The sequence below is a fragment of the Somniosus microcephalus genome, chromosome 1 (genome assembly GCF_052327205.1).
Source record: "Somniosus microcephalus isolate GS21.2 chromosome 1, FLI_Smic_1.0, whole genome shotgun sequence".
Classification (NCBI taxonomy): Eukaryota; Metazoa; Chordata; class Chondrichthyes; order Squaliformes; family Somniosidae; genus Somniosus; species Somniosus microcephalus.
The window spans coordinates 231,743,611-231,756,291 of NC_140987.1; the positions used below are offsets into that span (position 1 = coordinate 231,743,611).

The window sequence follows — 12,681 nt, forward strand, 5'->3', positions numbered from 1 at the left end:
GCATACGCCGGAATGGACTGAAGCTCAACAAAGCCAAGTGTCAGTTTGGTGTCCAGGAAGTCACTTACCTAGGAGATAATCTATCTGGTAAAAGAATAGAGCTAGATATGGAAAAAGTAAACGCCATACTCAACGTGCCCCGACCCACTGACAAAAAAGGAGTGCTACGCATCATGGGGATGATAAACTTCATTGGAAAGTTAATTCCTAACTTGTCAGCCAAGACAGCCTGTCTGCGAGACCTGCTACGTAAAACAATGAGTTTGCATGGACAGAAAGACATGAACAAGAGTGGATGAACCTCAGAACAGTGCTGACAACCACACCTGTACTCACCTTCTTTGACCCAATAAAAAGAATCAAAGTGTCAACGGATGCATCAAAAGATGGCCTAGGCGCGGTCTTGCTACAAGCAGAGGGTGACGATTGGAAGCCTGTTGCCTATGTCTCCAGGTCTATGAATGCTTCTGAGTGTCGATACGCCCAGATTGAAAAGGAATGTCTAGGCTTGGTAGTTGGACTAGAAAAGTTCCATGGCTACATATATGGACTTCCCACATTCACAGTTGAGACAGACCACTGCCCATTGGTTGCCATCATAAATAAAAACCTGAATGAGATGTCTCCAAGGATTCAACAACTCATGATGAAGCTGCAAAGATATGACTTTGAACTGATCTACACACCAGGCAAACACATAGTGTTAGCAGATGCACTATCCCAAGCACCCACAATGAGTCATGTGAGCTCTACTGAGGAAGACGTGGATGTTCATGTGAGTATAGTCACTGCTGCGCTGCCTGTGTCAGACACAAAATCAAAGCAAATAGCAGAAGAAACAGTAAAAGATACAGGCCTAGGAATTAGGTTTGCCTCCGCCAGGGCTTTTGCGCCCGAAATTTTGCGCCCGCGATAATTGCCGCTGCGCCAGCCAAAAATTCAGCTGCCCCGCGCCCAGACGGCTGCGGGCGCTAATGGAGGGTTTCAGCGCCTCGCTATGGGCGCTGAATGCAGGTTTGCGGCGCTAATCCCCCGCTGCGGCACCCGATGCGGTGCAGCAGGCTGGGGTACTGCAGGCCTCCTCCTTCTGTTAAGGAGGAGCTGCCTGCAGCCGACCGCTGACCGGTCGATTCGCCCGACAAATGAGACCGGCACCTTGGAGAAGTGCCGGGCTCGCGGGCCACACACATCAGTGCCGCGGGGGGGTGGTGGAGGAGTCCGGGGAGGGAGGTGCGGGCAGGCGGCCGCCGGGAAAGCGGCCGGCCGCCGCTCCACCTTAATGCGCCGGCGCTACGTGCTGCAAGATCCCGTTGAACAATCGTTGGTTGCGGCTGCCACGGGCGAGGCGGCCGCAACTGAATTTGGGCGTCCGGCCGTGTTACCACAGCAACCGGGACGCTGTGCACACCGATGACGTCATCGGTGCCGGCGCAGCGCTACCGGCTAATGCCGATGGTAGGGCCCAACGCAATTTCGATCGCAGCTATAATTCCGGCGCAAGGCCCTCTAACGCCTCTAATTGGGCGCTAACCCCACCGAATTTCTAGGCCACAGTGTTACAAACAGTAATAGAGAACATTCACCATGGTTGGCCAAAAGGTTCCTATTCAAAGTACTTTCACATCAGGTCAGATTTGAGTGTAGCAAGTGGACTATTACTAAAACAGAACAGAATAATCATTCCACAGGCTCTACATCAAGACATGCTCAAAAGGATTCATGAGGGACACCTCAGAATTGAAAAATGCAAAAGGAGAGCAAGAGACACTGCTTATTGGCCTGGCATAAATAAGGACATTGAGAACATGATAGGCAAATGTGAGATATGTCAGAAACACCAAAACAAACAAGCAAAGGGACCAATGATAGTAGCTGACTTACCAACAGCACCATGGCAAAAGGTTGGTATGGATCTTTTTTATTTGAATGGTAAAGAATATCTATTAGTGATTGACTACTATTCTAACTATCCTGAGATGGCAATGCTCTCAAGCACCACAGCAAGCAGTGTGATAATGCATGTGAAATCCATCTTCACCAGACATGGAATTCGCAGGATTGCTGTTAGCGACAATGGTCCGTGCTTCAACTGTAAGGAGTGGCAACAGTTTGCTGTACAGTATGACTTTCAGCACATCACATCCAGTCCTTTGTATGCTCAGTCGAATGGTAAGGCAGAAAACGGTGTTCAAGTTCTCATACAGCTGCTGAAGAAAGCGACAGAAAGCAAGTCTGATCCTTATCCCGCCCTGCTGAGCTACCGAGCCTCACCTTTAGACTTTGGTTCTGTGATGAAATATTTCCATTCATCACTGCCTGTGACTGAGATCGGTTTCAGTGTCATTTCCCTTCCCCCAGACCTCATTGTATTGTGTACTGGAATGTGCTGTATTGTATACTGGAATGTGCTGGAATGTGCTGTGTGTAGGGCTCCGCCCATACCTGGCCCCATTTGTAAGCTAGCTTTAGTCTAGCCCCAATCTCCAGAAGGACGACATCTCTCTCGCTTACATGTTTCATTCTAAGTTAATAAAAGCCTTGTTTTGTTCTGCTACCTTCGAGTCTCGGAATTATTGAGGCACATCAGGTTCTTCACCTGCTGAACTCCTAATGGGTCGCAAGTTGCGCACCACACTACCCTGCTGTGCAAAAGAAAAGCAGAGTAAGGAACTAAGACAGAGACTTCAACTGTTAAAGCTGAAACAGAAATCAAACTCTGACAAGTCATCCAAAACTCTGAATCCATTGACAAGGGATGATGTTGTCAGGATTGAGGATCCAGATGCATGGAACAGGAAAGCTACAGTTCTTGAGGAAGTAGGACCAAGGTCATACACTGTTAGAACTGAGGAAGGACAGATTCTCAGGAGGAACCGCCGTTCCCTCTTAAAAACACAAGAGACTATCCAAGAGCAAATCGATGACAATGCCGCAACTGAATCTTGTCACTCACCACCAGAACAATCTAACACAAACACACATACAGGCTCTCATGAAAACACATCAGACTTACCCATGCTGAGAAGATCCACACGTGAAGTAAAAAAGCCTGATAGACTTAATCTTTGAATACAAAGAAAACTATATTGAAAATGTATTGACTGTTGTGAAGATGTTTATGCCGTTATGATTGATTAATATTGATTGATACTGATTTTGTTTAACCTCAAAGAAAGGGGGATGTAATGATCAATAACATGTCATCCTAGAATGGTTCACTAGGTAGAGCTATATATATATAAGAGTGGGCTACCCACAATGCACTAGGTTACCCACAAGGCAGTAGTCACGATGGATGCCTGCACACGAAGTCCACATGGCTGAATAAAGTGACTAGCTCAAGCTAGCTGTTCATAGTGATAATGTCTCGTTATTTATGAACATAACACAACCAACATCACTAATACAGATTACCTGGTCATTTTCTCATTGCTGTTTGTGGGACCTTGCTGTACGCAAAATGGCTGCCACGTTTCCTACATTACAATAGTGGCTACACGTCAAAAGTACTTCATTGGTTGTTAAGAACTTTGGGCACCCTAAGATCATGAAAGGTGCTATATAAATTGCAAGTCCTTCTTTCTACATTTGTTATTTTTCTTTCATTTTGAACCTCAGTGTAAAAATAAAATTATATTGAAGTTTTTTTCAACATTCAGGCATCGCTTTGGAAAAATGTATTAGTTAAGGTTAAAGATAGAAAGCTATGGAATAAATGGTTCTTGCACCGAATGACACAGGAAGACACTGGCCTTGCAAAAATACACCATAGGCTATTAGCACAACCTTTATGTGAAATTCCTTTTCCATTACTTTAGCAGAGGTGTTAATCCATTTAAAATAATAGGTAAGCATGTCTGCTAAAAAAGTAGAGCAAAACGTTGGTGAATACATTAGGATTCATATGCTAGTATCACACAGCCACTATTATTTTCTAATTAGTACATCCTTCTTCTCCCTCTATACTGATAGCCAGGTTGGCTCTCCAAAAGATTTAATGGATAAATGGTCTGCTATTGAGCATGCAAAGCTGGTCCTCAATTCAATCTGTACTGAATGACATGATGCCAACCAGAGTGGCATTCAAAGTCATTTTAATTGACTTCAGCATCCCCAGACACAACAAATTGGCAGAATCCCCTCACCTCAGTACTATTTGGTGATTCTTATTATAAAGTGAAAATACTTTGATAACAGGTGAGGTCAGCATCAGGCTCAGTTTATTGATGTCCTCCCCTCTTCCCTGATGAAACAATAGCCCATCACTGTCTATACGAACACATGAAGAATGGCCATTTGAGTGAGGTACTGGAGGGTTGTCTCGACCCATGGAACTGTCTTCAGGAGAGGAGAGGAGAAAATGGAGAAAAAAACTCCATTATCTGGCACTGTAGGATATTTAATTATAGACAAATATTTTAGACAAGAAAAATCAATCCTGAATTTTCTGATCAGTAATATTAAAACTATATTAAAATATGCTATTACTTTGTTACTTTGTTTTTAAGCAGGTATAGACTGAATATTCCTAACTACAAACACTGTGGGACTGAAATTAGTCAAGTGATTTAATTAGTGCTAGAAAATATTAAATGTTGCTTTAGTCAACTTTGTGTTTCTTACAGGTCCCCAGTGGTATCCTTCACGTGTCGGCCTTCAACTGGAATGCAGTAAGTTTTATTAAACAGCTTGATATATAAAGTGCTGCATTACAATTTAAAGTAGAAATGTGATGACAGATACTTATGTCATAAAAATAATCCCAACTGGATACTAGGGGGAAAAATTTGGTTGGTTAGCACCTCCCATTAGCGACTCCAGAAGGCGCTAGGACCTTAGCACCCGAGCGCGGCGATTTTAGCGCCACTCGCAAAATTGACCAGTCGTTTTGCAGTGGTGCTAAACACTATCGCCACGATATCCTGCACCCGCAGATCGTGGCGTCAGTCAAGTGTGCAATGCCCTGGTAGCGCCCCAGACCGGTATTGAGTCGTGCCCCATGCCTTAGCACCTGCCGCTAGGAACGAGAGGTAGAGGGGAAGGGGCAAGGGGAGCGCTATTTAAAGACGGGTGCTTCCTGCCTTTTCTTGTTGGCAAAATTTTTGATTTTAACGCTGTCCTAAGGAGTTTTGGCCCTCAGCACCACTTTTGAGGTTCCTAAGCGCCGAGCTCTTTCCCTGGGCCTATCCTTTAATGCTTCCAACACAATTGCTTTTGAGGTCTCTCCAGGCCGAGATTCAAGACTGCAATGAGCAGGGTGTGGCTGGCCAGCAAGATGGCCCCTCCCCTTTGAGAACTGGACGGTGCCACTCTGTCTGGCTTCCATGGTAACTGGCATCGCCTGAGCTTCGGTAGCTTTCTGAGGTAACGCCTTGATTTTTGCGCCTTAAGAGAGGTGCGGAGTGCTCAAATCACCTCCAGGGACGATAGAGGTGAATTTTGCAGTCGGAGGCAATAATTAGCGCCGGGCGCTAAACTTTGCGTCCGGTCAATAATAGCGCCCCAAAATGGGTGATAACGAATTTTTCCCCCTAAATTACTAAAATAGCTGTTTAAGTTTGAATAGTTGGTATGATTGGCAGGTGGTCATTTCAGATACTAAACCTTGCTTTTGAATGGTTCAGATTGAGATCTACATAGAGGAACAAGAGTGGACCATTCAGCCCCTCGAGCCTATTCTCCCATTCATTTAGATCATGGCTGATCCGTATCTCAACTCCATTTACCGGCCTTTGCTCCATATCCCTCCATACCCTTACCTAACAGACGTCTATCAATATCAGTCTTGAGAATTTCAATTGACCAAGCTTCCACAGCCAGCTGGGGGTGGGAATGGGGATTGGGGGACAGGCAGCAATGTTCCCTCGAAGCTGCACAGCTGCGAGGCCACGCAGCTCGAGACCGACTTTTCCCGTGTCCAAACATGCATGAATCTGTGAATGAGCCATGTAGCTCCTTAAAGGCGGCGCGCAGCCAAAAAAAAATTAGGGGGAACATTGGTGGGCAGAGTTTCTGATTTTCACTACCCTTTATGTGAAAATTACTTCCTGATTTTTACTCCTAAATGTCCTAGCTCTAATTTTAATATTATGCCCTATAGTTCAGGATTCCCCCACCAGAATAAACAGTTTCTATGGCCAAGATTTTGCTCACCTTGGCAGGTCCGGTGCGGTCGGTGGTGGGGGCGAGACGCGGCCCCGCTGCTGGCTCCATCCCACTGCCTAAAATGAACTTACCTCAATGAGGCTTGTTAAGCCTGTCCAGCACATTTCCCGGCCCAATTAGATGGAGCAGGTCTGGTGACATCATTCATAACGCGTCTTGAGCCAGTTTCCATAAAGGGGCCATGGCCGCCTTACTTTTGACATTTGTGTTGTCAGTGTTCTACAGCATTGAGATGCTGCAAACACTGACAAGCAGTGCACAGAGGTGCAGGGTTTACCCAGGTTCTCCCATGACTCCCTCCATATGCTTATGGAGGGAGTCACAGCACGCAGGGCGGTCTTCTTCCATTCCGATGGGCAGGAGAGACCTCCCCAGGAGACCAAGACAGCCTGATTGCTGGTCACAAGCAGGGATGTTGTCAAGAGGACGTGAGTGCAGTGCCGCAAACGTTTCAATAATCTCATTAGATCAGGAAACATGAGTACAAGTGGACTTAAAAGATCCCATGGCACTATTTTGAAGAAGAGCAGGGGAGTTATCCCCGGTGTCCTGGCCAATATTTATCCCTCAACCAACACAACAATAACAGTTTATCTGGTCATTATCACATTGCTGTTTGTGGGAGCTTGCTGAGCGCAAATTGGCTGCCATGTTTCCTACCTTACAACAGTGACTCCACTTCAAAAGTACTTAATTGGCTGTAAAACGCTTTGAGAGTTCCGGTGGTTGTGAAAGGCGCTATATAAATGCAAGTCTTTTTTTCTTTCTTTTACAAAGCCACACTCACCTTCATCCAGCTGTGTCTCTCATCACATCCCTATCACTCTGCCTTCCCTACCCTACTCCTGCACATCCTTACTCACAGCAACTTACCTTGCACCTCCACCCATCCCTTTCTCTCTATCTACATTATCACTTCCCCATCTCACTAGCCAGCCCTCACACTCACCCTCATCCTAGTGCAATCATACCAACTAACATCACACAAGGATAGGCATTTGGGTGTTTTATCCAATGTTCATGTAAAGTTTCTGTTAATATTCCGTCAAACATTGAAATCTTTATTTTGAACACTTTACGTTCTTGGACAGATTCGTGTGCACCTTTGGAAGTGGCTTAGTGAGTTGCAGTGAATGGTGAGACATAAGGGTACCCCCCATAATAGTTATGAGTGTGAAAGGAATGGCTTGGTCATTGTAGGGATGCTTTATGGTGTTGGTGTTGGTGTGGGGTGGTGCCTACCTGGAGCATCATGTGGCAGCCAGGGTGTGCAGTGCCAAGTGAAGTAAATCTGGCCACGAGCAGCGTGGACACCGTGGGCAAACAATAACAGTTAAAAGGTAAGGTTAAAACCATTAAGGGTCTGTCAACAAGCCAATAATTGCTTTAATTGGGTCGCCCGCCCCTGCGGGTCGGATCCGATCCGAGATCGCTGACGCACCATTGGCAAAGGCACAGTGCGGCGGGATGACAGCGGGTTCCCGACCCACTGTCAAAAGAACCAAATTTCCCACCTGACCCGCCTCCGATCCCACCTGCTGACCCCCCAGAAAATTCCGGCCAATGTATCTACTCTATCAAATCCCTTCATCCTTTTAAACTCTCGCATAGATCATCCCTCAACTTTGTAAACTCAAGTGAATACAAACCAAGTTTATGCAACCTGTCCTTAGAATTTAACCCTTTAAGTCCTTATATAATTCTGATGAATCTGCACTGTTTTTCTCCAAGGTCAATATATCCTTCTTGAGGCCCAAAACTGAATAAAGTACTCCAGATGGGGTCTGATCAAGTATCACTTCTTTATTTTGTGTTCCAACTCGTTTGACATAACAGTTGAAATTCCATTAGCTTTTTTCATTTATTTTTGTACCTGCACACTATATTTTAGTGATTTGTGTACATGGGCACCTAAAGCGCTTTGCTCCTCCTAAGCTCTGTCTCTCACCATTAAAATAATTTGTCTTTCTCAGATCTGAAATGGATGACCTCACACCTCCTCACATTGAGCTCCTTCTGCCATAGTTTTGCTTACTCACTTAGTTTGACTATGATCCTTTGTACCTTCCTGTTTCCATCTATACAACTTTGTGTGCCTGGAATGGAAGACACCCACATGCCTTTCGGACTATAAAAGAAGAACAGCTAATCCTGGTTCACTGGCACGTGGGAATGTATAGTCGGTTCTGTAATTTGTAAAAATAAATCAGATTGTACCATCTGAAAAAAGATCATACAGTAAACATATTTTCAGAAGTTAGTACCTTGTAATATTATGTTACCGATTGTTCCATTTTTACCCTGAAAATATTTGGGAGGAGCAAAGCTATGGGCTCTAATCTTCCTTTTCTATGCTTGTGTCATCTGATGCTCACTCGTCTTTGGAAGATTATAAGAATGGCCATTAGTTCTGGTAACCTTTAGCAGGCACAAGGAGGCTGCACATTTACTGATCAGCTGGATTTGAAAAATGGAAGAAACAAACACTGTGGGGAAGAACAGTGGGCTGATAAAGAGCAATATAATGGATAGAAGTTGAAAGAGATTGGTGCAAGACAGTTATAACATGCCTTGTTGAGCTTTTATGTGCCTGTTGAAAACATGAAATGGTGTTTATTCCTCTCGGATTTTAATATTTTTGACCATTTTTCTATGTAAAGGATTTGGGAATGGGTTATATTGAAGAGCTTGAATTTAAATTCAAGTGAGTCCACAAAGGGTTAAAGTCCAGCTTTCATCTGAGGCTAAAGAGTTGTGTAGTCTGTTCAGCAACTTCCTTTCTCCCCTGGCTCACAACATGTTTCGAGTAAGCACAAGACTTTGTAGTGGAGTATACGGAACAGACTTTATTGATTCACAGTAAAGCTGATCAGTCTTAACTGCAAATAGAGAGTTACTTTACCGGTTTCTGTATCTTTCGAGTACACTCTGACAAACTGTTGAAAACCATGCTCCTTTATACACCATATATATAATATATTTTGACTACATCAAAGAAAAATGTCAAAAGGATGTATCTATTTCCTAAATCCTCTGAAAACAGACTATCTAAGAGAATAGTTTGCAATTGTTTACCTCAGAACCATTTCCCCTACACGAGACTTCCTGGTGTAACATTTTCTAGCATCTTTGACTAGTTGTTATCCGAATCTAATGGATACCTACTTCCCATGTTTATCACCCTAAAACTAAACATTAGCCATTCGTGGGTGATGTCATTACCAACACTTATTCCCTTACACAAGTACTTTACATTTTAGAAAATAAGCAATACCTTCTCCTCATGACACTTCAAAGTCATCCTGTTCACATCGGAAAGCCTGACAATGTATTCCTTTTGTGACACTTCCAGGAAAATCTGTTGCTTTAAGATAGAAAAGGGGAAAAATTGGGTCACGCCCCCTTTGGGGCACTAACTTCACCGGGGCGCTACTTTTAGCACCCTGAAAACATTTGCGCCCCCGCGCCCAAAATTTACCGGTAGCACCTCAAGAGGGAGGCGGGGCGCTACTGGAAGCACCCCACCTCCCTCTTGGGGCACTGCCAGTAGTAGAGTGGAGGGGCCTAACACAGCACGACCCGGGGCCCAGCTGGGCCACCAGGGATCGGAGTGCTGGCTAAAGGACTGGGGATGGCACAGCGGGCAGGTGCTGGCAGGTGGCCAGCAACAAAAATGGCCACCCAGCACCTTTCCTTTAATTTGCGCCACCCCGGCCGCAGGTTGGCCCCCCTGACCACGTCGGACATAGCATCCTGTGGTAAGTCAGGGGGCGCTACCGAAGATCGCAGCTGGGGCGCGACGCCACCGCTAACCTCCCACTGAATTTTGCAGGAGGCGTTAGCAGCACCACGCCCAGGCACTAGTTGCTTTGCGCCCCGTTATTGCCCTCTTAGCGTACTAATGGGAGGTGCAAATCAACCGAATTTTCCCCCCAAATTAGTTCAACTGTTAAACTTTTAACTTTCATGATGTCCAACATAGTCAAGCCAGGTATGCCAATAGGGACAATAGAGATATTAATATCTTATAGCGGAGCTGCCAGCAAGCATCTTCACCTAATATTGTTGACATGATCCTATTCATTGAGCTCAGAAGGGATTAGTTGCCAGAGGGGCCTGGTAAGAATCCATTCGGGGGAGGAGGAGTCGAGTAAGTAGCTGGTTTAATTGACAGGCATGCCTTATGACCTCTAGTTGGGAGAGAATTCAGAGAGATACCCCACACCCGCTTCCTGTGAATGCAAGGAGAATAAAAGACAAAGGAACACAGGAGGAAGTTGGGATGATCCGTTAAGAGAAGAGCATTAAAAAAATGTAGGCAGTTTATTGTAAGACTAAGGCAGACCAAGCCCATGTAAACCATGGCATATTTCAATGCTAGACTGACCAAAGAATGCATTAGTCAGTCCAGTAACATAGGACTAGTTTTCATGGTTTATTTATTTCTTTTAATTCATGATGAGGGGTTTTTAAATTGTGAAGTAAGGGAACTTTAATTGTATCTTCAATTGCTGGCTGTAAAATAAAATAGCTTAATGATTTGCATCTGGTCTCATCACACTAAAGCGTTTCCAGGCAGCCTGCTAAAAGATTCCAGAAGGATATGATAAGATTAGATCACAAAAGGGTCCTACTGTTACACCCCCAAGGGCACGCTATTTTATAATTACATATTGGCCAGTGCAGGTGCATTCCTGAACCTAAAGCATAGGGACCACTTAAATGATCACTTGGAGTGACCAGAGGTGCTGAACCCAAGAGAATATCTGAGGCAGACTCAACATTTGTAACACTTTCTTAAGATAAGCTCACAGGCCAGTGGTATTCCTGGAAAACTAACTAATTGCATGAAAAAAGTGTAATAATCCTATCAAATGAATGGATTCTCCCATTTATGATGATGTTGGAAAGATCGACTGTGTAGCTCTCTATCCACATTGTGGATAAAAATGTATATCGTAAATAAATACATCTTTGCTATCAAATATAGTTTGCTATTTTCATGGATTTTCTTACTGCATTTACTGCAAATGTCTTTCAGTAACACTAATTTCTTGAAAAAGTATTGACAGCCTCTGATTGTACAAAATATTCTTTATGCTAATACTTCCTGAATGACATATAGATATCGGATAGTTTTGAGTGCGACAAAAATGAAGCATTTAAGATGTAGCATGGTAGTGCTCCTTTAATTCTGTCATGGTACACAAGGGGTTAAAACCTCACAGAAATCATGTTCTAGCTTAATTTGATTCAATTTTTACAGTCAGTTTGTTTGTGCCTCATGTCCAAGGGAGGAGCGAAGCCATTCAGTTCAGCATCTTGTGGGATTTGATCAAAAATGTGTTTGGCAGATTTTTGAACTTAGTAGACAATTATTTTGATCTGTTTGGTCCCAGTTACTTTTTGATAGCATTTTATCAGATGGATAAGGTCGTATAAATAATAATTCTAAAACAAATAAAAGGGGAGAGAGTAGAGTAATAGTCAGAAATTGTGCTGGAGGCACTACAGGTAAAGGGAGAGCTAAAAGATGTAGTCATTAAATCAGGAGATAGAAATAAGAAATGTGTGAGAAAAACATTAGAGCAGAAGGACTGGTTGGGGTGTATGGCCCAAATAAGCGTTCTTTATACAAACACACGGAGTATAAGGAATAAATTGAATGAATTGCAAATTCAACTTAGAGGGTGTGACATGGTAGCTATTACTGAGACATGGCTGCAAGACAGTCAGGACTGGAAACTGAATATACCAGGTTATAAGGTATACAGGAAGGATAGGGAAACTGGTAGAGGGGGAGGAGTAGCCTTAGTGATTAAGAATAAAATTAATTCAATGATAAGCAAGGGTATAACAAGAGGTAAGCAGGCAGTGGAGACTTCATGGGTGGAATTAAGATACAGAAAATGATTTTAGATGGTAGTAGGAGTTGTGTATAGGTCACTGGTAGTAGCTGAAGTGACAGAATGTATAAATGCAGAGATTAGACAAGCATGAAGTAAAGGGAGAGTGGTTTTAATGGGGGATTTTCACTTTCATACAGATTAGGATAAGCAGTCAAGCTCATGTCAGAAAGGTAGCACATTTCGTGAGTGTGTTGAAGGGGGCAGGCCATATTAGAGTTAATATTGAGTAATGAGCCAGACTTAGTGAACAGCTTAATGATGCGTCAACATTTATCTAATAGCAATCATATTATGATCGAGTTCAATGTTGTGTTTGAAATGGAGAAACATGAAACAGCTACGAAGATTCTAGATTTAGGTAAGGCTGACTTCAACGTGATGAGACAGAGACTACCCAATGTAAACTCACCAAATCTATTAATGGGTAAGTCAACAGAAGATGAGTGGGAGGTGTTCAAAAAATGATTTAATGTGATGCAGAATGAGTTTATACCCGTAAGGGGAAAATGTTCTACTTGCCAAAAAAATAGCTATGGCCGACAAAGGAGATAAAAGACAATATAAAACTAAAAGAAAAAGCTTACAATAATGCAACAAATAGCACAGA

The 12,681-nt window shown here is 43.6% G+C and overlaps 1 protein-coding gene across 1 annotated transcript in view; it reads left to right on the forward strand.

Annotated features, from left to right (window-relative positions):
* The window catches only part of LOC147124677 (trans-2,3-enoyl-CoA reductase-like), a 287,573-nt gene that overhangs the window by 76,830 nt on the left and 198,062 nt on the right, over positions 1-12,681 (forward strand). The window contains exon 3 of the mRNA XM_085991303.1: positions 4,626-4,670. Within this exon, the coding sequence (XP_085847429.1) occupies positions 4,626-4,670 (45 nt within the window). The remainder of the gene's footprint in view (positions 1-4,625; positions 4,671-12,681) is intronic.